This window comes from Apis laboriosa, unplaced genomic scaffold, assembly GCF_014066325.1.
Source record: "Apis laboriosa isolate Shangri-la unplaced genomic scaffold, ASM1406632v1 scaffold45_cov149, whole genome shotgun sequence".
NCBI lineage: Eukaryota > Metazoa > Arthropoda > Insecta > Hymenoptera > Apidae > Apis > Apis laboriosa.
Window position 1 is genome coordinate 310,331 of NW_025223361.1, and position 23,969 is coordinate 334,299.

The 23,969-nt window shown below is 31.8% G+C and overlaps 4 protein-coding genes across 7 annotated transcripts in view; 3 read left to right on the forward strand and 1 right to left on the reverse strand.

Moving 5' to 3' along the window:
• Positions 1-6,335, forward strand: part of LOC122716449 (ecdysone-induced protein 74EF) — a 159,009-nt gene extending 152,674 nt beyond the window's left edge. For all 3 annotated transcript variants that reach the window (XM_043939514.1, XM_043939515.1, XM_043939516.1), the window contains one exon: positions 2,928-6,335. In XM_043939514.1, the coding sequence (XP_043795449.1) occupies positions 2,928-3,478 (551 nt within the window). In that variant the 3' untranslated portion in view covers positions 3,479-6,335. The remainder of the gene's footprint in view (positions 1-2,927) is intronic.
• Positions 6,336-6,773: 438 nt separating this feature from the next.
• On the forward strand, positions 6,774-15,228 carry LOC122716457 (spectrin alpha chain). Of its 2 annotated transcripts, XM_043939543.1 has the most exons (8): positions 6,774-6,841; positions 6,968-7,195; positions 7,319-7,550; positions 7,626-11,242; positions 11,326-11,370; positions 11,738-14,699; positions 14,784-14,950; positions 15,032-15,228. In XM_043939543.1, exons 2-8 carry the CDS (start codon positions 7,046-7,048, stop codon positions 15,158-15,160), a joined length of 7,302 nt encoding a protein of 2,433 aa, XP_043795478.1. In that variant the 5' UTR covers positions 6,774-6,841; positions 6,968-7,045; the 3' UTR covers positions 15,161-15,228. The 2 variants fall into 2 exon arrangements, with proteins under 2 accessions (XP_043795478.1, XP_043795479.1); XM_043939544.1 differs by lacking the exon at positions 11,326-11,370.
• Positions 15,229-15,563: 335 nt separating this feature from the next.
• Positions 15,564-17,773, reverse strand: LOC122716379 (WD repeat-containing protein 46; the record flags this gene model as incomplete). Its single annotated transcript, XM_043939395.1, has 6 exons — positions 17,569-17,773; positions 16,765-17,453; positions 16,360-16,676; positions 15,945-16,269; positions 15,745-15,858; positions 15,564-15,671 (listed from the first exon to the last, which is right to left on the reverse strand). Coding segments are annotated over exons 1-6 (1,638 nt in total), but the record flags the coding sequence as incomplete, so codon positions are not given.
• Positions 17,774-18,387: 614 nt separating this feature from the next.
• LOC122716395 (nuclear pore complex protein Nup214) lies at positions 18,388-23,623 on the forward strand. Its single transcript, XM_043939417.1, has 5 exons — positions 18,388-18,522; positions 18,712-19,005; positions 19,089-23,103; positions 23,234-23,417; positions 23,497-23,623. The coding sequence occupies exons 1-5, from the start codon at positions 18,490-18,492 to the stop codon at positions 23,522-23,524; spliced, it is 4,554 nt and encodes a 1,517-aa protein (XP_043795352.1). The 5' UTR covers positions 18,388-18,489; the 3' UTR covers positions 23,525-23,623.
• Positions 23,624-23,969: the final 346 nt, after the last annotated feature.

Genomic DNA, 23,969 nt, shown 5'->3' on the forward strand with positions numbered 1-23,969 from the left:
ATCCTTCCTTTTCCCTCTCTTTTCCCTTCCCTCTCTTTTGTACGTATTTTTAACTATCGACTTGTTCACCGGCTGCTTCATCTAAACTTCCTGCCACCGCTGTCAGGAAGAAACGGCCAACTACATGGTCGAAAACATCACTGTCGGAGCGGAAGCCACTTGTTCGTCTGTCTTCTTTTCTTTCGTGTATTCTTCCTCTTCCTCTTGATTCTTTCTTACTTATTTAAAATCAATCAAGTAATGTTAATTCGGAAGTATATATCGTTTAAAAAATATATAGAAATTGAATAATTACAGTTTGATTTATAATATAATCGTTTTTTCCAAGCAATTAAATTCCTATTACACACAAATATTCGAGTGCCAATAAAAAATCGTTATCTCGTAGTTAAAATCGGAATTTATGTTCTTCTTCTGTACAATAATAAAGCGGCAGCGACGGCAGTGTATTCTATTCTGCGTCACGAAACATTCATGTGTATACGCGATGCATCGTCTCTCTAGCGGTCCTTCGCTATACGACATCCGTGGTATAGGTCAGTGAAGTAGTAGCTCCCCCACTACACCACTCCTAGACAACGGGTCTACGATTGACTCATCTAGCTAGTCATACGGCGCGTAAACACGATCCACTCCAGCTGTTCTCTGCCGCTCTTGATCTTCGTTCTATCTTTGTCTATCTATCTCTCTCTCCATCTTTCATTCTCACTCGCTCTCTTCTTCCTTCTTCCTACTTCGTATCTTTTTTTCTTCTATCTCGTTCTTTGTCCTCCCTTCTACCTCTTTTTCTCTTGTATAATCTATATACACGGATCCTGAGAACAACGGGGCGTTCTCTTTATTTTTAGAGGCACCTCGAGAATTCGGTTCCCTGCCTCTCCATCTTTTTGTCTGTCTTATTCGATTCCTTTTCTCTCTCTCTATCCTTTTTCTCTATCTTTCCCCCTTTTTAAGCTTCTCTCTTTGGCATCGGCTCGAAAACAGAAAAGCTTCTCCTCGAATAGAGAAGGAATCGTTCAACCTCGTGGCGCACCTCCACGGAACTACGAAGAACGACGCATAGAACGCAAGAAAGTGGCACCGAGAACGGTGGTGGAGGGTATGCAGAGAACGAGTTCCGATTTTAGCGCAGTCGCGGCGGCCTCAGAACGAGCGGCGCTATTATGCACTAGTAGCTTGATGGCGTCACCCGTGCAACCTTGGCTCGGGTCAGTCCTCTATCATACTGCAGCCAGAGTTCCCCTACCCTTTTAGTCGTCATCCTCTTTCTCTATCTTGATCATCCTCTCTCTGTCTCTCATGTGATCACTCTCGTATGTTCCCTTTCATCCTTCTCTCTCTTCATTTGGCTCCGCTTTACCCGACTACCTCTTCTTCTCTTCGCGCGCACACGGCACTGGCCACACGATCAGTGGCGTAAGAATACTTTCTATTTCGAGGTATCTCTGGAGTTCCTTGTTTTCGTAGAAGTTACAGAATTATTTTGCAACGAAATTTCTTATCTAGATTACATTTATGTAAAATATTTATTTTAATAAAAAGAAATATAGTCGGGATTAAAAAAATATATCTACTTGGCTTCGAATACTGATAATCTACCGATGATTGAATGGAGAAAAACGCAAATAAATCTCAAAAAAGCATTTATAAATTTAAAATTAATAGATATATGATTATTTTACTGGTGTTACGGTTTTACGATCGAAATTATCGATTCGTTTATAGAATCGTTTAATAGAATTGTTCATGTGGGAAGTAGTTTGTAAAGATGCATCGTGTTTATACTTTCAGTTATACCAGTAAAACTATATAGTTATAACTGTGTGCTCCAACTAATCTCCTTCGACGCGTAAACAATATTTCTAACATTCGTAGATCTCGTATTCGATTCGACCTGTATGTCGATTTAATGCACGTTTTCTTTACTGCTTGTCACGGAATCGAGATCGATCGTGACCGCTTGAGAGAAAAAAGGTTATCGAGACGAAGCCGCGAGAACTCGTTCTGAAACATCAATCATCTGGTGACAGAAACGGCAAAGCACCGGCAACGATGCTCTGTGAACAGCTATTAATAGTTCATTGCACGGTTAAGTACGATGTATACTTCAAGAGACGCATTGCGAAAATCTCAATATCACGCAACAAATTGATTATTGATCAATGTTAATTCATAAGTTTATTTTGATCAAAAAGTTTTGAAATATAAAATATAGATACCACCAATCAGATTATCTATATATTTGAAAAATACTCACTAGTAGAATAGGACTGGATTTGATCAAACATATTAATTCAAATATGTAATGCATTTCATTCGAAATTTAAAAAACCTAACCTAAAATCCTCTATGATCATTCGTATATGATTTTGTATATCTTCATATAAGAAATTAGTTGAAATAAAAAAATATGATATATAATAATATATTAAATTTTTATAAGCATCAAATTTTTAATAAATGTATGTAAAAAATTCAAATACTTAATAAATATCTTTTTGTGCTTTCATAAATAATTCATTCAGTTAGAAAAAATATAATGGAAGTTGAATGAAAATCCAATTAATATGTGATATTTAAAAATAATAAATACTTAATGTGTATAAAAAAACTGATACATTAAATTTAATTTTTTCATAAATAAATAAAACAATTTTTTTTACAAGAAAAAAGTCTCATAATCGCATTAAATTTATAATTAATTTGATGGCAATCTGTATTATCTTCTAATGATAACAATTATACTAGTGCCATCTAGCGAAGCTTATATAATTACATAATTAAAGATAGTCATTTATTATGTAATTATAAATATTTTATAATTGATATATAATTATCATTATTTACGTAAAAATATATGATAATATTAAAAATTGACATTAAAACAATATTTTCATACTTCATAATTATTTCTCTTTTGTTTACAGTATCCGAGAGCTATAGCAGTTATGTGAACTCGATGTATGCCAGCGGGGCCCAATTTGCAACACCTTGTACCCCTAGTCCACCACGGGGACCTGGAGGAGTTCCAACGAGTGTAATTCAAGCAGCTACCAGTTCGGTTTCCGACGATTTATATCTACTGGAATTAGGTTTCCCCCCACGATCGAAGAAGAACAAGTTGAAAAAACCGCGTCAAGGAGATGGTGCTGCGGTAAAAAGGAAATCTCGCGAAGGTTCGACGACGTATCTTTGGGAATTTTTATTAAAATTACTACAGGATCGAGAATATTGCCCTCGATATATCAAGTGGACGAATCGCGAACGAGGTGTCTTCAAATTGGTGGACAGCAAAGCAGTATCTCGTCTATGGGGTTTGCACAAGAATAAGCCGGACATGAACTATGAAACGATGGGTCGAGCCCTACGTTATTATTATCAGCGTGGTATCCTGGCAAAAGTTGACGGACAGAGGCTAGTCTATCAATTCGTGGATGTACCGAAGGATATTATAGAAATTGACTGTACCGGCGCGTGAGATAGGGTTCGACCGAAGGAACAGCAGCACGAGAGGCGAGCTATACGGGAAAAGAGTGATTCGTGTATTTATGCTGCGATCTTTCGCGAGAACACATCGTTATCGTCATCATCGTTCTCATCAAGCAGCTCTTCCTGCCACAATGTGCTTACTTGGCACACCCCCCAGACGATCTAAAGCATACCCTCTCTCTGACTTCGTTTGTTCCTTGTATTATAAATATATACTTATAGAGACATATATTAAAACGTGAATAGCGCATGCGCACGGATGCTGCTGCGTGAGGATGTGTTTTGTTTTTGTCGACGCGACAGTTGCCACGTACGGTATACCTATGCAACTACCGTATATTGTAATTTCGTCCTCCTTTGGTCTTTCTTTTTTTTATTGTTCTTTGACGATATACGTCAATAATAATCGTACTAAGCTTTACAACGTTTATGTATATTATATATGTATATATATATATATATATATATATATGCATACATATATGTATATAATATATATACGTTGAGCTCGTTCAAATTTGTACAAAATTTAGTTTTTAAAAATGCTACGGCACAAATGTTATTAAATATGTTTTAATCAAGAGTAAATGAAGAAAGAAAAAATTAAAATGAATCTATTACTTAACATATAGCCTAACTAATATAGGCTAACAATTGTACATTCAAGAATGCGATAAATTATTTATTGTATATTAGACGATTATATATGTTACCTAGAAAAAAAAAGAAATTGTTATATACGTGTCGATGAAGGGAATCATAAGAAAGCAAAGGGGAAGTAAAACTTAACACAATGTGCATGCACGCGTATGTGGAAAGTTTAAAGAAAAAAACGAAACGAAATGAGGGCTGTGAAAAGATTCAGAAAGGAAAAAAATATGATAGTGCGGAAATGATAAAGATGTTAAAAAGTTTTACGGAGCGAGCTCAGGGAGAGGTACACATATATACAAACACACATTTGTACACTACACGTGCATACGTGTGTATGATTGCACACGGCTGTACGTCTATACAAACACAGTATCCACACACTATATTTTTTTAAATATAAGCGAAAAAAGGGCGACTCTTCTATTTGAGCTGAAGGTTCAACAATGTAAGGTGCTGGCTATACACACGAGGTCCAAGAATGTTATTTAGCAAGCTAGTGTTACTAATTCATAAAAAAAATTATTGAAACAGACATTATATCTCTGTATATATAAAATTACACCTTTTAGTATATATTATTGAATATTATATATATATTATATGAATATATATTGTATGTTATGTAGTAAATGGAGTGAGTTAATGTATCTCTATGAGATTTTTTGTCACGTCTGCATAGGAAGAAATTTGAATAACCGTCTATCCGTACGATGTCTCTATTCCTGTCTTTTTATATAGAAAAAAAAGGAAGTAAACACTGTGGAAGCATTATCGTTTTTCTCTTGTATTGTAATTCTCTTTTTCTTTTTTTTTTCTTTTTTTTTTTTTAATAACTATCGACATCGAGATCAAACGATAATGAATTGATTTGTATGATCAATGATTTGATTCTATGATCTGCAAAAAAAAAACGCACATCCTCGTGTTTCCTGTGCTCAGCTGGAATTAGAGACATCATACTTTTCTAAACGTTTTAGAATATAATAGCCTTCCTAAGATGTAAGGGGCGTTCGAAACATGATAAGTTAGAGAGAAATTTAATTTATTGAGCAGCAGCCTGCCCCTAAATACGGACGTGATGTGCGAGTGCAAGCGTATCCTATAGAAATAAGTTTTGTACATAAAGATTCGTTGAGAGCATACTTAGAAAGAATATTATGCTACGTTATCTTCGTAATCGTGGACAAACGAAAAAAGAGAAAAAAACAGGAGAGACAAAAGAGATAAAAGTGCAACTCATCTTTGAGGCTTATCTGCGATTAGCCTCTGCACAAGTTCTTCTTGATGATCACCTCCAAACATTTTGAAGAAGAAAATGAAAATATAATAAATAATAGAGAATATGATCAAGTGCTGCCAATAATGCCTGTAAACGGTCCCTTGCATTTTATCACTTAAAAGAATAAAAGAAAAGAAACAAAAAACAATATTATAAAGAATTATACGTGCGGTTATTAAAATCAAGAAGAAATGTCTTGGGACGCCAGACATACCAGATGATACAAAGCGAATTGCCTTCTTGTAATTAACAAAAACGTGTTGCCTTCTAACAAAGAAAACATATTAAAGAAAAAAAAATTCTAGCAATTTGTATTTGTAATACCATCGACTTTATCCGGGTACTTAAAGAAAACCTTTAACCCTGTATATCATCCCCTATTTGTCAGCATAGAATTTTGTAATTTTTGTCAAGAGAAACATAATAATAATAATAATAATAATAATAATTATATAATGAAAAAGATAAAAAAAATTGAGAAACGTTTTTGGTACACGAAGACTTTTTTCATATCGCACTTTGCATACACGTATCAGATGAAAAATATGCTTAAAAATAAAAAAAAATTAATAAAGAGAGAGGAATGAAATACATCAGAGTACAATGAACAAAAAAGCAAGTACCTATAAATAAATAGTACCACTTCTATACATAACATCCACTTATAAACAATGAATGGACACTGCAACAAAAAATCCTATTTTTAGGTAAATTAAATTTACATATACATAACGATTGACTACGATGCAGGATATTTTAACAAATAAGACTTTACTGTAATAGGGATAAATCTATAATTACTTACCTGTAAAATAATACGAAGACACGATGGATTGACGTAAGGAACTCTAATGTAACGTTCTGTGATTCGTTGTTTGTAGGTGAAATTTAATAAAAGATTACTGTATCATAATTATTAATCATTTATTAATCCCTTACCATTAGAAAAAAATTTAAAAAATAAGATTTTATATTATCTATTAAATATAAAATCATTAAATTTTAATTTCTTGAATGAATATAATTAATAAAAATTATATTATAATAATAATAAAAAGATGTATTTTTTAAATATAGATATAAATATAAAAATTTTATCAAAATAAAAGAATGAGATTAGATTGTAAGAATAAGATTAATGAATAAGATTAAACTGTAAAAATCGAGTTTTAAAAGTTGCTTATTATAATGATTACATTGTGACGTAATAGTTATATATACTTAAATGGAATTGATAAGATACTCATCTAAAGAAAACATTTCATTGGTCCGTGTATTATTGGTCGACCAATCAGTGACGTAGTTTTAAGAGAAAGTATTTCAGTGCTTGTTACATACGTAGATGATTCCACAGTTAGTATCGAACCTCGAGAAACGATAGTTGTCAAAGCAACGTCAGATTTTGAAGAATTGTGTAAGGTACAAATTGTTTTTACATTATATCCATATTATATTTTATATAAATGATTATTTAATTTTTTAATTATAAACGAATATCAAAAGATAAACATAATGTTAGCTTTAATTATTGATTTCACTACACAGTTAATCTTACCACACCCTGTGGCCATTTTGAACAGTAGAGAGTTGTCTACAAACGTCGAACAATAAGCATTCTTCAAAATGGATCAGATTACACCAAAGGAAGTAAAAATCTTAGAAAATCCGGAAGATATTCAAGAAAGAAGAGAGCAAGTTCTCAGTCGATATGCAAATTTTAAAGCGGAAGCTAAAAATAAGAGAGATAAACTTGAAGACTCCCGTCGCTTTCAAGTATATATTTTTTATCATATTTTTTTTATTTTTTATTTATCATATTTATTTATTTATCATATTCTTTTTTATTTTTATTTAACTTTTATTCTTCACGTTATTAACGATTTCATTTGTTTTTAGTATTTTAAGCGAGATGCGGATGAACTTGAAGGATGGATTTTCGAAAAACTGCAAGCTGCTTCAGATGAAAGTTATAAAGATCCCACAAATCTCCAAGCAAAAATACAAAAGCATCAAGCTTTTGAAGCAGAAGTTGCAGCTCATTCTAATGCTATAGTATCATTAGATAATACTGGATCAGAAATGATAGCTCAACATCATTTTGCAAGTGATGTCATTCGTAAGAGATTAGGTAAGATTTCATTGATATTGATATGATATTTATTTAATTTATTGTTTGAAATTAACAATCAAATTTATTTTATAGCGGATCTTCATCAATTATGGGAATTACTACTCTCTAGATTAGCAGACAAGGGCCTTAAGTTACAACAAGCTTTAGTACTTGTACAATTTATGCGACATTGTGACGAAGTGATGTTTTGGATTCATGATAAAGAAGCATTTGTGACAACTGATGAATTTGGACATGATTTAGAACATGTTGAAGTCCTCCAAAGAAAATTTGACGAATTTCAAAAAGATATGGCTAGCCAGGAATATAGAGTAACAGAAGTAAATGAATTGGCAGATAAACTTCTTCTAGATGGACATCCTGAACGCGACACTATTTTACGTAGAAAAGAAGAACTCAATGAATCTTGGCAAAGATTAAAACAACTTGCTGTTTTGAGACAAGAAAAACTTTTTGGTGCACACGAAATTCAAAGATTCAATCGAGATGCTGATGAAACAATGGCTTGGATTGCAGAGAAGGATGTTGTCTTATCTTCAGATGATTTTGGTCGTGATCTTGCAAGTGTACAAACTTTACAAAGGAAGCATGAGGGCATAGAACGTGATTTGGCAGCTTTAGAAGATAAAGTTTATACATTAGGCGCGGAAGCAGATCGTCTCGCAGCTATTCATCAAGCAGATCATTCTAAACAAATTCAAGCTAAACGCGCAGAGATACTACAATCATGGGAAAGTCTAACAGCAAAAGCAAAAGAACGACGTTTGAAGCTTGATGAATCTTATTACTTGCATAGATTTTTAGCTGATTACAGAGATTTAGTTTCTTGGATGAACGATATGCGCGCGATTATTTCAGCAGATGAATTAGCTAAAGATGTAGCTGGTGCAGAAGCTCTTGTTGAAAGACATCAAGAGCATAAAGGAGAAATTGATGCTAGAGCCGATAGCTTCGATGCGACTACATTGGCTGGTAATAAGTTATTGGAAAAAAAGCATTACGCCGCGGAGGAAGTAACTAGAAAATTAAATTCTCTCGCAGAAGATAAACAATCTCTTTTAAGTCTTTGGGAAAAGAGAAAAATTTTATACGAACAATGCATGGACTTACAATTATTTTATCGAGATACAGAACAAGCGGATGCATGGATGGCGAAACAAGAAGCATTTTTAGCAAATGAAGATTTGGGAGATTCGCTCGATAGCGTAGAAGCTCTTATTAAAAAGCATGAAGATTTTGACAAATCTTTAGCTGCTCAGGAGGAAAAAATAAAAATATTGGATGAATTTGCTGGTAAATTAATAGAAGGAGAGCATTATGCAGCAGATGATGTAGCGCAAAGACGTCAACTTTTATTAGAGAGACGTGCCATTCTTCTTGAAAAATCGGCTCAAAGAAGACGTCGCCTAGAGGATGCATACAAATTACAGCAATTTGAACGCGATTGTGATGAAACAAAAGGTTGGGTCAATGAAAAACTCAAATTTGCCACTGATGATAGCTATTTAGATCCTACTAATTTAAATGGAAAAGTACAGAAACATCAAAACTTTGAACAAGAATTAAATGCCAACAGAACTCGTATGGAAGAAATGGTAGCTACTGGACAAGAATTAATCGAAAGTGATCATTATGCCAGCGATAGAATTCGTACTCGTACCGATGAAATCATGTCTCTATGGGAAAGTTTAACTCATGCTACCGAAAAGAAAGGAGCCAAACTGCAAGAAGCCTCCCAACAGCAACAATTTAATCGTACTGTCGAGGATATCGAATTATGGCTCTCAGAGGTAGAAGGACAATTGATGTCTGAAGATTATGGTAAAGATTTAACCAGTGTGCAAAATCTCCAAAAAAAACATGCTCTTTTGGAAGCTGATGTCGCATCTCACTCTGACAGAATCGAAAGCATTGCCCAAGCTGCAGATCAATTTGTTAAATCTGGTCATTTTGATGCAGATAATATCAAAGCTAAACAGGAACAACTACAAGCTCGATATGCAGCTCTTCAGCAGCCTATGAGTATTCGTAAACAACGACTTCTTGATTCATTGCAAGTGCAACAATTATTTAGAGATATAGAAGACGAAGAAGCCTGGATTCGTGAGAAAGAACCAGTTGCAGCATCTACCAATCGCGGTCGTGATCTCATTGGTGTACAAAATCTACAGAAAAAACACCAGGCTGTTCTAGCAGAGATAAATAACCATGAACCACGCGTGGCTGCTGTTTGTCAAGCAGGTGCATCAATGTTGCAAGAAAGTCATTTCGCCGCCGAAGAAATTAGCCAACGTTTAGCTGCACTGGACGAACATTGGGGACAATTAAAAGAGAAAGCTAGACAACGTAAAAATGACTTAGACGATTCTCTGCAAGCACATCAGTACTTTGCTGATGCAAACGAAGCTGAATCTTGGATGAAGGAGAAACGACCTATAGTCATGAATGCTGACTATGGAAAAGATGAAGATAGTTCTGAGGCTCTCTTAAAAAAACATGAAGCATTAGTCAGTGATCTGGAAGCATTTGCAAGTACTATAGCCGCGCTTAGAGATCAAGCTGCCTCTTGCCGTCAACAAGAAACTCCTACTGTTGACATTACTGGTAAAGAATGTGTGGTGGCACTCTATGATTACACAGAAAAATCACCAAGAGAAGTTTCCATGAAGAAGGGTGATACTTTGACTCTGTTGAATTCCAATAACAAAGATTGGTGGAAGGTCGAAGTAAATGATCGCCAAGGTTTTGTTCCAGCCGCTTATGTAAAAAGAGTTGAACCTGAAGCAGGATTGAGCGCTTCTCAGCAAAATTTAGCAAGAGAACAAAGTTCTATTGCAGCCAGACAAGCTCAGATCGAAGCTCAATATGATGATCTTCTGAGACTTGCCCGTGAAAGGCAAAACAAGCTTAATGAAACAGCCAAAGCTTATGTACTCGTCAGAGAAGCTGCAGAATTGGCTACTTGGATCAAGGATAAAGAGAATCATGCTCAAGTTCAAGATGTTGGTGAGGATTTGGAACAGGTAGAAGTGATGCAAAAGAAATTCGATGATTTCCAAGCTGATCTTAAAGCCAATGAAGTTCGTCTTGCTGAGATGAATGAGATTGCCGTACAATTAATGAGTCTTGGACAAACGGAAGCAGCTTTAAAAATTCAAACACAAATACAGGATCTCAATGAAAAATGGACTAGTTTGCAAACCCTTACTGCAGAGCGTGCTAATCAACTCGGCTCTGCTCATGAAGTTCAACGATTCCATCGTGATGTTGATGAGACTAAGGACTGGATTCGCGAAAAAGACGCTGCGTTGAATAACGACGATCTTGGAAAGGATCTGCGCAGTGTACAAGCTTTACAGCGCAAACATGAAGGATTAGAAAGAGATCTAGCTGCTTTGGGAGATAAAATAAAGCAACTAGATGAAACAGCTAATCGCTTGATGCAATCTCATCCTGAAACTGCTGAACAGACTTATGCTAAACAAAAAGAAATCAACGAAGAGTGGACTCAACTAACGGCAAAAGCTAATAGCAGAAAGGAAAAATTATTGGATTCTTATGATCTACAACGTTTTCTCAGCGATTACAGAGATTTGATGGCTTGGATAAATTCAATGATGGGTTTAGTCGCTTCAGAGGAGCTGGCTTCGGATGTAACCGGTGCAGAAGCTCTCCTCGAACGACATCAGGTAAGTTGATTTATCAAAAGATAGCTGGTATTGAAATGATCAAATGATCACACAGTCGTTCACGAGTCATTCATGAATTATAGAATCACAGAGCAGAGATAGACGCACGATACGGCATACTTCCAGAGGTACTGAAGTGTTGAAAAGAGCATGGAACAAAACTGTGCGACTTTGCCTCTGAATACATTTTTCTATATTTTTTATAATTAATCACATTTGATATATTTTTTTATGTTGCTAAATTTCTTTTCATGAAAAAAAGAACAGATTGACAAATCGATGTTTTAGTAATGAAGACACCGCCTTATTAACACTTATGGAATATTTTCAATGCTTTTTATAGTGTAATCGCTGTCTTTTTCGCTTATCGTAGTGTCTATTGTCGAGTGGATTGAAAACGTGCAAAATATGCGTGTGAATTTATATGGAGGCTATCAGTAATATTATTAATAATATACATAAATTGATATAACTTTTATTTCATTTATGTTATAGGAACACCGCATGGAAATCGATGCCAGGGCAGGTACTTTCCAGGCATTCGAACTTTTTGGTCAACAACTTCTACAATCCAGTCACTATGCAAGTGTTGAAATTCAAGAAAAACTCGAATCCATGGCTGAAGCACGCCAAGAATTAGAGAAAGCTTGGATCCAACGACGTATGCAATTGGATCAAAATTTGGAGCTACAATTATTCTGTAGAGACTGTGAGCAAGCTGAGAATTGGATGAGCGCACGAGAAGCCTTCTTAAGTAGTGCAGATACTGTCGATAGTAGCGATAATGTGGAGGCTCTCATTAAGAAACATGAAGATTTTGACAAAGCTATCAACGCTCATGAAGAAAAGATTGCTACATTGCAGACTTTAGCTGATCAACTGATTGCCGCCGAGCATTATGCTGCGAAACCAATTGATGAAAGACGTTGCCAGGTTCTCGATCGTTGGAAGCATTTAAAAGATGCTCTTATTGAAAAGCGTTCTAAATTGGGAGAATCTCAAACTCTACAACAATTCTCTCGAGATGCTGATGAAATGGAAAATTGGATCGCTGAAAAACTACAATTGGCTACTGAAGAGAACTATAAAGATCCAGCTAATATTCAATCAAAACATCAAAAACATCAAGCATTTGAGGCCGAATTGGCAGCAAATGCTGATAGAATTCAATCTGTACTAGCCATGGGAGGTAATTTAATTGAGAAACATCAATGTGCTGGTTCTGAGGACGCCGTCCAAAAAAGACTTGCTTCAATTGCCGATCAATGGGAATATCTTACTCAGAAAACTACAGAAAAATCTATGAAACTTAAAGAAGCTAACAAACAGCGCACATATATCGCCGCAGTTAAAGATCTTGATTTCTGGCTTGGTGAAGTGGAAAGTTTACTTACGTCTGAGGATGCTGGCAAAGATTTGGCTTCTGTACAAAATTTGATGAAAAAACACCAATTAGTTGAAGCCGATATTCAGGCACATGAAGAGAGAATCAAAGATATGAACGCGCAGGCAGATTCTCTTATTGAAAGTGGACAATTTGATGCAGCTGGTATTCAAGAAAAACGACAAAGCATAAATGAGCGTTACGAGAGAATTCGCAATCTTGCTGCTCATAGACAAGCGAGATTAAATGAAGCAAATACATTGCACCAATTCTTCAGAGATATTGCTGATGAAGAGTCTTGGATCAAGGAGAAAAAATTATTAGTCGGATCAGACGATTATGGTCGTGATCTTACTGGCGTGCAAAACTTAAAGAAAAAACATAAGAGATTAGAAGCAGAGTTAGGTAGCCATGAGCCTGCAATACAAGCTGTTCAAGAAGCGGGAGAAAAATTGATGGATGTTTCTAATCTGGGAGTACCTGAAATTGAGCAACGTTTGAAGCTTCTCAATCAAGCATGGGCTGAATTGAAACAACTGGCTGCTAATAGAGGACAAAAACTGGATGAGTCTCTGACTTATCAACAATTTTTGGCTAAAGTCGAAGAAGAAGAAGCTTGGATCACGGAAAAACAACAATTGTTATCAGTTGAAGATTATGGTGACACCATGGCTGCTGTACAAGGCTTATTGAAAAAACATGATGCCTTTGAAACTGATTTCGCAGCTCATGGCGAACGTTGTAAAGATATTTGTGAAGCTGGAGAAGCTTTGATTAAAGCTGGAAATCATCGTGCAGATGCAATAGGACAAAGATGTGCCCAACTTCGTAATAAATTAGAACAACTTGGTGCTCTTGCGGCCAGAAGGAAGACTCGACTTAATGATAATTCGGCATATTTACAATTTATGTGGAAGGCAGATGTAGTTGAATCTTGGATTGCTGACAAGGAAACTCATGTACGTTCAGAAGAATTCGGAAGAGATTTATCTACCGTACAGACATTATTAACTAAACAAGAAACCTTTGATGCGGGATTACATGCCTTTGAACATGAGGGAATTCAGAATATTACTTCCTTGAAAGAAATGCTAGTCGATTCTGGACATGATCAGACACCTAGTATTCAGAAACGTCACGCGGATGTTATTGCTCGCTGGCAAAAACTCTTAGCTGATTCTGATGCAAGAAAGCAACGTTTGCTAAGAATGCAAGATCAATTCAGACAAATTGAAGAATTGTATTTAACATTTGCCAAAAAAGCATCTGCTTTCAATTCATGGTTTGAAAACGCAGAAGAAGATTTAACCGATCCTGTACGATGTAATAGTATTGAAGAAATTCGAGCTCTCAGAGAAGCACATGCACAATTTCAAGCAAGTTTATCTTCGGCAGAAGCAGATTTTGAAGCTTTGGCAGCTCTTGATAGGCAAATCAAAAGTTTCAATGTTGGTCCTAATCCATACACATGGTTCACAATGGAAGCTCTAGAAGATACTTGGCGCAATTTGCAAAAAATAATTAAAGAACGTGATGTAGAGCTTGCGAAAGAAGCTCAACGGCAAGAAGAAAATGACAAATTGCGTAAAGAATTTGCTAAACATGCTAATGCATTCCATCAATGGCTAGCGGAGACGAGAACATCTATGATGGAAGGATCAGGATCGCTAGAACAGCAATTAGAAGCAACAAAGAGAAAAACCCAAGAAGTTCGTGCACGTCGTCAAGATTTGAAGAAAATCGAAGATTTGGGAGCAATTTTGGAAGAACATTTAATTTTGGACAATCGTTATACGGAACACAGTACCGTAGGATTGGCTCAACAGTGGGATCAATTAGATCAATTGGGAATGCGTATGCAACACAACTTGGAACAACAAATACAAGCACGTAATCAGTCTGGTGTTTCTGAAGATGCCCTTAAAGAATTCTCAATGATGTTTAAACATTTTGATAAGGATAAGAGTGGTCGTTTAAATCATCAAGAATTCAAATCATGTTTGAGAGCTCTTGGTTACGATTTACCAATGGTAGAAGAAGGCCAACCTGATCCAGAATTTGAAAATATTCTTGGTATATTTAAACAACAATTATTATTTATATTTGTATATAAATTTATAATATATGATTGTACAATGTAAAATTTTTATTTTTCAGATGTTGTTGATCCAAATAGAGATGGTTATGTATCATTGCAAGAATATATGGCATTTATGATCAGTAAAGAAACAGAAAATGTACAAAGTTCTGAGGAAATAGAAAATGCTTTTCGTGCTATTACTGCTGCAGATCGGCCATATGTTACGAAAGAAGAATTATATGCTGTAAGTATAAAAAATAATTTTTAAATATATAATTATTAATTTATTTTTTTCATATTAATAATATATTATATATATGTTTAGAATCTTACCAAGGAGATGGCTGATTATTGTGTTGCTCGTATGAAACCTTATGTCGATCCAAAAACGGAGCGACCAATCACAGGAGCATTGGATTATATTGAATTTACTCGCACTCTTTTCCAAAATTAATTGTAGTTACATAAATTATTCCTTTTTTATTATAACAATTATTAAATTATAGAATGTTACAGTTAAACTATTGAATGCTTACTTATTTCATTAAACACCTCACACTTCAATATTATATGTATATGTAATCAATTATTTATCTTAAATTTATTTACAGCGCACTTTATACTGTTTTGTATGTAACATATTTGCTATTAATGAAAAATCATGAAAAATAAATTATATGCATTATATATAATGATTTACATATTTTACAGTAAATAATTTAAAAAGGTTTTTTCAATAAAATTTTATTGAGATTATGTAAAATTAAAAACTATATTTAAATATATACAGTAAAATTTAAATATAGAAAAATAAAATAGAATTATATTCTTTTAATAATTCGTTATCTTATTTGTTTATTAGATTTTGGTAAAAATCTATTTAATATTCCATAATCTTTTTGAGGTTTTTCTACTTTTTTTATATCCGATTGAATATTTGATTGACGAAGTATATTAATAGTTTCCTAAAAAAAAAATATTTTTTAACATTTATAATATATATATATATATATATCAAAAAAAAAAAAATTTATTTACCCTTCGATTTAAATCTTTTAGAATTTTTTTAGTCTTAATTACTTTAGCTGTTCCGCCTTTACCTTTAGCTTTCGTTCTACGAGGTTTGAAATCTATTTCCTTTGGTTTAAGATACTATAAACATATGATACAGAGTTTTTTAATTATTTTTTTTTAATTATAATAAAAAAAGAAAATGAATTAAATTATTAAATACTCACCAAAAGATTCTTTTTAGCTTCTATTTTATCTTTTAAGGTAGGTACATCTACTTCTGTAATAGCAATTGGATCCAAACATATTAATTCTGGTTGAATCTTGTCTAATAGAGCTTTTACTTCAGCTTCGCGTCTCTGAATTTTAGTTTGGAATGGATTACTTTCAAGAGCATCAAAGTTAGCTTCTCCACTTCCTGGTACTAAAAGAGAAGAGACTCCTCTCAATGTACCAATACCTAAAATATCTTCATATGGACAAAATTGCATACTTGTCACAGTCCATTCAGCTCTATGACGTAAGTAAGGTTTTATTTCATTGTCCAATGATCTAATAATAGAAATTATATTTATATATATAAATTTTATATATATATATTATATATATAAATTATAATTTAATATATAATATATATAATACCGATAAACTTCTACAACATTTCCCATAGCTAATGCTAATTGACCACATTGACTGTATGATAAATGCTGAACTGGAGCTCGTACACGATAATTATGCACTGGACCTGCTAGTTGTCTAATATCCCATATTTTTACAAATTTATCTTGACAACTGGTTGCCATATAAGTTCCATAAGGATGAACTACACAAGCAGCTACTGCTTGATTATGACATAACATTTTTACCAAAGGATCTTTACTATTTGGAGACCACATTGAAACTACACCTTTTGAGTCACCCACACAAAGTAGTGCATTACTAGGATTTTGTGTCATTACCTATAAAATAATTGATAATTTTTTTATATTATTAAATATTATATTAATAATAAATAAGTAAAAAATTATAAAATATACTTAAACTTACTGCTATTTTTCCTAATCTGGAATTAAAGGAATTTATAAATTTTCCAATGGAAATATCTAACCATGCCAAGTAACCATCTCTAGATCCACTGGCAAGTAAAAAATGATAAGGTAAAAATTCTAACTTATTAACTTTATTCATTAATTTTAAACAGTGTAGTTCAATTCCTTGATTGTCATAAATAAATACCCATTCTTTTTGTGCTACTGCAAACATTGTTTCTATATGAAGCCATGATACATCATGTACTGATTCCATTACATTTATTTCACAAGCTAATTTTTTTGTGATCCAATCTAAAGCAGCTACATGGCCTTTTTTTCCACCTAATACTAAATGTCTACCATTTCTAGTATATTTTATATAATATGGTCCAAAATCTAAATTTAATGTAAAATGTTTAGCTGCACTTGTTATATCTGCATTATCTGCAATTTGTTTTTGATTATATTGTACTGTTATTTGTCCAGCATCAGCTTCCAAACAACCATAATCTTCTGTCAAAAGTAATTCAGTACGAGCAGTATCTTTTACTGTTATTTCAAAATTTTTCTCCTTTTTTTTTAACTTTTGTTTTATTACTTTATTTCTGATTTTAGATGATCCTGATTTTAAATCAATTCCATCACCTTTATTATATTTTGCTAATTTTTCTGGATCAATTGGTACTCGATTACGATATCTATGATCTGTAAATATTATTAATAATTATTTTTAAAATATAATCATATAAAATAAAATTACATTAATGAATAAACAATATGCATATATAAGTTATATAAATTATATATATGTATAAAGTACTTGTAGATTTCATTCTTCTCGTAGATCTCATTGTTTTTGTAACTTGCATTGTTTCCATAGGTTTTGTTCTTCTTGTAGGTTTCATTGTTCTTGATAATTAAAACAACAATTAATTATAATTGATAATTAAAATAATTATTTTTTATTATATTAAAATCTAAATATTTTATTCTTTGTCATAATTCTAGCCGAACCATGTGTTAATTCATAAGACGCCATATTTATTTAAAGCAACGTTTACAGAATAAGCGAATTAATGAATAATTTCTATTAATAATTTTTTTCTTTCATTAAATCTTTCTTCAATGAAAGCAATAAAAGAAATTTTTAATTTTTATCAATATATAAATATTTTATAAATTTTCTATCAAAAAATAATATTCAAATGTATCAATGTATGTAATCAAATGTAATGTAATCAAATGTTCGAATCTATTTATAATTTTATAAAATATATTTATTTTATTTTATTTATATTTATATTTATTTATAATTTTATTGAAATTTAGTTTCAATAGTTTCAATTTCAATCATTATTAACATTGCAATTTTATTTCAAATCGAATCGATAGCGTTGAAAATAATAAAATTTTTTTAATATTCCCGAAATATGAAATAAAAAATGCATTGAATATTATATCTATTTTGTATTTTGTCTGTGTTAAAAATCTATAATTCAGTGATGTACAAGAATATAAGACAGAAAATTCCATAAGATAGTAGATCTATTCTATAATCTTATTCGTGCTCAATATAAAAACATGAGAAATAATATATAGTTCAATCTTAATTTATACACATAATCAAAGGTTGTACAACTGTTGTTACTTTTGTATACTTCAAATTTAACCTGCCAAGAATCCGGCAAATTTATTTTCAAACAGAATTGTTTATATAAAGATTATTATAAAGTAATTAAACATGAAAACTGCGCCTGATCCAAAAGATATACAGGTATTACATGTTATTTTTTAAAAATGTAATTGTATTAATATTTGCTTTCTAGCCTATAAAATTCTTAAAATTTTTATATCATGTATTTATATGATACGTCATTCTTTTAAAAATAAAAAATGTACATATATATTCATATATATTATTTTTTTATATTTTTATTATATACATTTTATTGTAATTTTTCAGGAATTTCAATTTAAACAATCAAACATTTCCCAAGTTTTAGATGCATTTACATCCATACCAACTGCATGCAGTTTATTGGTTACAGATAAGAAAAGAGGATTATTATATGTAGGTCAAAACAATAAAATAATTATGTTAAAACCAGGAGAAGATAATGATCCAGAGTGGAAAGTAGAATTTAATATACCTGTAGCTGTGTCTAAATTAACACTTAATTGTGATTGTTCCTATTTAGCTGTGGCAGCACATGGATCTATAATTTTAATTTATGATGCACAAACATTTACAAAAAATGTATGTCTAAATTAATATGGACTTCTTTTTTTTTTTTTTGATATTTTTATTAAAAAACTTTTTAATTATATCTATTTTTTCAGAATTTACAATTATTACATAAAGTTAAAGTTTCCACATCAAATGGAGATATATTTGTGAATGATCTACGATGGAATCCTGCTATATCAGGAATGTTATGTACAATAGCTAGTGATTATACAATTGGTAGTTTTAAAATAAAAGAAAAAAAAAAGGAAATTGAATCAAAAGTTTTAGAGAAATTTAATGATGATGGTTTACATGCTTTATGTGCAGCATGGAGTCCTAAAGGGAAACAAATTGTTGTGGGTTGTAAAAATGGTAATATAGTACAATTTAAACCTGATTTAAAAGTAGCTAGAACAATTTCTGGTCCAAACCCATATATTGGAGAAGTTGTTAGTATTTTATGGATCAGCAATTATCAGTTTTGTGCTGCTTATTTGGGTAATGAACAAGGGATTAATGTTCTTATAATTGATGCTCCTAAAGGTGAAACAAATGCTATTTTTACTTGTTATGAAGATATTACTTATGGAGTAACAGATGCAGAAGGAGAAGGAACAATTCCACGTTATTATTTTGATCATGTGCCAGAATGGGGTTTAATTATTGCTGCTAGCAGTAATAGTAGTGAAGTAGCTGTATTAGGATCTACAGATAAAGGAATTACTTGGAATCAATGGCAATTAGTAGATAGTGGCAGAGCTGAACTACCATTAATTCATACTACAGAAAGCTATCCAGTGGGTTTAGCTATTGACAAATCTGCAGTTAGAAAATTACCATGGGGAGCAGATTCTACCTTACCTCACCCAGTTCCTATACTTCATATTCTTGCAACATCTGGACAATTGTGTAGTTTTCATATGGTGAATTTGACTCCTAATTGTCCTCAAATTAATTGTCCACCTACAGAAATTATTGGAACTCCACCACAAATACAAACAGGATTTGAAACATCTTTTATTATGAATGGTCTAGCAACTAGTACACCACTTTCTAAACAACCAGAAAATGTTTCTGAACGTTCAAAACCTATCCCTTCAGGAAATATTTTCAATAAATTTGGTCAAGGAAGTAATTTTGTTGTACAACCTTCAACTGAAAAACTAAAACAAGAACAGAAATCTGAACATACAAACATAGGAATAAAATTATTAGAACCAGCTAAAGAAATTCAACCACAAAAAATTGATAAATTGGATGTTAAATTAACATCAGTTAAAGAAATAATTATGCAAGAACCTATGGAATCTAATTCATCTGCAGATTATTTTGCCTATCGTGCTTATATAGAAGAACGTAATTTGTTTGAAAAGGAATTATGTAATAGATTAGAACCACAAACATGGGAATGTGGTACAGAAGAAGAACGTCAAAAACTTGTAGATACAATTACTATAATAGATCAATTTTTGCGAGAATTGAAAAAAACAACAAATAGCTTGTCTAGTGACATTGCATATTTAAAAGCATTGTTATTACAATCATTTGCTTGGGTTGAGGAAACAAAATCAAAAAAAAATGCAGCTACTAATGATATTACTACTAGAAATTGTGGAGATAGTAATAAAATATTTGATTTACAAAAACTTTATTATTATACTCAAACACAACTTACTCAAGCTACTAAAATCTTAGATTTAGAATGGTCAGATCATAAATATCAAGAAATGTCACGTATGAAAATTCCTTATTTGGAATTCATTTACCAAAATCTCATATTACATAATAAAATTATTCAAGAAGAAAAAAGCAAAATAGAGCAACTTAAAAATAAATGGAAATCAAATATTTGTAATAATAGTATTTTTGGTTTAAATCGTTCATTATCTAATTTGAATATCACATCGCCAAAATCTTTCAATACTCTTTCAAGAAATACAGGAATTATAGAAGCGCGATGTAAAGCAATTGCTTCTAGAACTTTGAGTTTCACTCCAGAAAAACAAATTAAATTAAGAAAACATTTGTCTATTTCTACTCCAAGGATAATAAAACCTGTTAATCCTTCTCCTAGTCAAGAGAAAATATTACTTCGTTTAGAAGCAACTTTATCCTCTTTAAATTCTCTCAATATTACAAGTGTTAATATTCAAAACAAAATGGAACAATCTACTTCCAAACAAAATTCAATTATCAAGAAACAAAGTATTGAAAATACAAATCAACAAAGTCCTTTAGCATCCTTAAATAGTATTGTAGCAAGGATTGGCACAAGTGAAACTAATGCATCAACACAAAATAAAATGCAAAGCAAACCTAACTTTGGTATTACTTTTCCATCTATAATTGGAAATAAAACAGAAAAAATATCTAATACTTTACCAATTACTACAATATCTCAAAATACTAAACCAAAACAAGATACTATTATATTCAATCAAAGCAATACTTCTGCTCATATTTCACCTAATATAATAAAATCTTTACCTAAGGTTGATACTATTACATCTGATATATCAACACAGAAATCAGAAGAAATTGCTGCACAAAATTCAGTATGGTTCAAAGTAGAAAATAATTTACTGAATAATAATTCATTAAAAGATTCATTACCATCAGAAATTTCATCAGAGAAGATACAAACAACTACTCCAAATATTGGAATGACAACACAATTAACAACAATAACAAAAACTAAATCAATATCTACATTTAGTTTTGCTACTCCAATTACCTCTACATCAATAAAAAGTACTACACAAAATACATTTGCTGCATCTCAAACAACAAATGCACAAACATTTTCTTTTGCTTCAAAACCTTCAAATATTACTACTTCATTTAATTTAAAAATGATGCCATCAACGACGACATCTCAAACGCAAGATTCGTTAAGTTTAGCAGGATCATTTGCTGCTTTACAAACGACTAATCAAATATCTAATGTTTCTAATAGTTCTAATGTCGATGGAAAATATAATTATAAACCTACATTTGGAACTCCTGGCTTTCAGATATTATTAGGACAAACATCAAGCGAAAATCAGATTTCTGTAAAACTCGTAACTGGAGCTTCTCTTAAAGAAACGGTTACAACTACGCCTTCTGTTACAATTGAAGAAATACCTTCTTCTGAATCAAAAACTTCAACAAATTCTATTCAAGGTTTATCTACATCTTCTGCTACTCCTTTATTTAGTAATCAAACAAATACATCAAATGTTTCTATATTTGGAGGAATTTCGAATTCTAATGCAACTATAACTACATGTACTATAACAACAACTACTCCAACTACACAAACAATAACTACTTCATCTATGCCATTATTTGGTGATTTCATTCCAGCATCAAGTACTACAGCAAGTACAATGACAACTTCTGATACAATGTCTCCTTTTCAAACTTCTTTATCAAAATCTTTTGAGAAAACTACCATTAACTTACCTACAACAAATCTCACCAATACTGCTACTACTACTTCTTCTACACTTACATTTGGAAATATAACAACAACTTCAGTTGCTTCAGTTTTTCAACCTTCTCTCACAATGAATTCTCAATTTCCAAGTACACCAGTAGTTTCTTCAACACCTACTACTTCTGAAAAACCTGTTTTTAAACCTTTTGAAACTTCTGCGGATGCATTTATGTTTCGTAAAGTAGCTATGACAGCCGCTTCAATCTTTAGCGGAAATAATACTAATTCGATTTTTGGTGGAAATACTCAAGCATCATCTTCCCCAACTTCTATTTTCGGAGGAAATGCATCCACGATAAGTACATTTGGATCGCCTCAAATGTCTATATTTGATAATAATGCCCAAAAATCTGATTCAATATTTGGTTCGACATCAAATACGGGTTCTACATCTTTCTTTGGAAGTACAGCAAATAATGTTACTCCAGCATTACCATCATCTGGATCTACATCTGTATTTGGCGGTACTGCAGTTAATACATCGCCAATGGGAGTAGAACAACCTGTATTAGGTGCACAACCTGCCTTTGGGCAAGCACCTTCATTTAATACTAAACCAATATTTGGATCACCACCAACATTTGGAGCTCCAAAACCAATTTTCGGTGGCGGTTTTGGATCAACAACATTTGGAGTTACTTCTCCAAGTAAGTAATATATTATATATATTATTATATTTTTTATATTTATATTTTTTTATATATGTAGCAAATATATATAACAAAATTTAATTATAAAAATATAAAAATAAAATTATAAAAAAATATTATTAAATAGCATTTGGAAGTCCACCTACCTTGGGAGGAAGCCCTGCTCCAATTGATAATAATATGCCAAAAGTTTTTGGAAATGTAAATGGTAGTAGTACATTTGAATCTTTGGCAAATCAATCTGGTGGATTGAGTTTCAGTAGTTTAGCACAAAAAAGTGCAGATACACCAAAATCTCCAGTATTTACTAGGTAAGTTTAAATTGAATTTTTTATTTTCAAATTTTTAAAATAATATAATTAAAAATGTTTAATATATTTTTTGTTACAGTGGAAGCTCTTTTTCCACTTGGCGGTAGTTAATAAACATTCAAGATATATTATATTTTAAGACACGTTATTTTTATAAAAAAGAAATAAAGTTTTTGTGTCCTCCTCTCTATCTTTTTAAATTATGTATTTATGATTATTTTTTATAAATAGATTGAACATTATTAATTTTAAAATATTGTTAAAATTTGTAAAAAGTAATTTAGAATATTTCAAACTTATTTACAATAAAAATATATTTACAATTAATAATATTATAATAATATTATTTATGAAAGCTAAAAAATTAATTTTCATAAGAATCTTTAATTAAAATCAGATTAAAATTTTTATATTTTCTTTTTTCCTTCTGTAAATTCTTTTTTTTATTAATAAATTATCATAATTTTTGAAGTTCTTATTTTTTCTAATATCTTTCAATTAACAGAAATTATATATTTCATTGCAAGATTTTTAAAATGAAGAGAATAATAA

Coding starts and splice junctions, on each gene's coding strand:
- LOC122716395 (XM_043939417.1), top strand. CDS start 18,490: ATGAAAACTGCGCCTGATCCAAAAGATATACAG. Junction 18,523..18,711: donor CTGATCCAAAAGATATACAG/GTATTACATGTT, acceptor GTAATTTTTCAG/GAATTTCAATTTAAACAATC. Junction 23,418..23,496: donor AAATCTCCAGTATTTACTAG/GTAAGTTTAAAT, acceptor TTTTTGTTACAG/TGGAAGCTCTTTTTCCACTT.
- LOC122716457 (XM_043939543.1), top strand. CDS start 7,046: ATGGATCAGATTACACCAAAGGAAGTAAAAATCTTAGAAAATCCGGAA. Junction 11,243..11,325: donor CTCTCCTCGAACGACATCAG/GTAAGTTGATTT, acceptor CATGAATTATAG/AATCACAGAGCAGAGATAGA. Junction 14,700..14,783: donor AGAATTTGAAAATATTCTTG/GTATATTTAAAC, acceptor TTTATTTTTCAG/ATGTTGTTGATCCAAATAGA.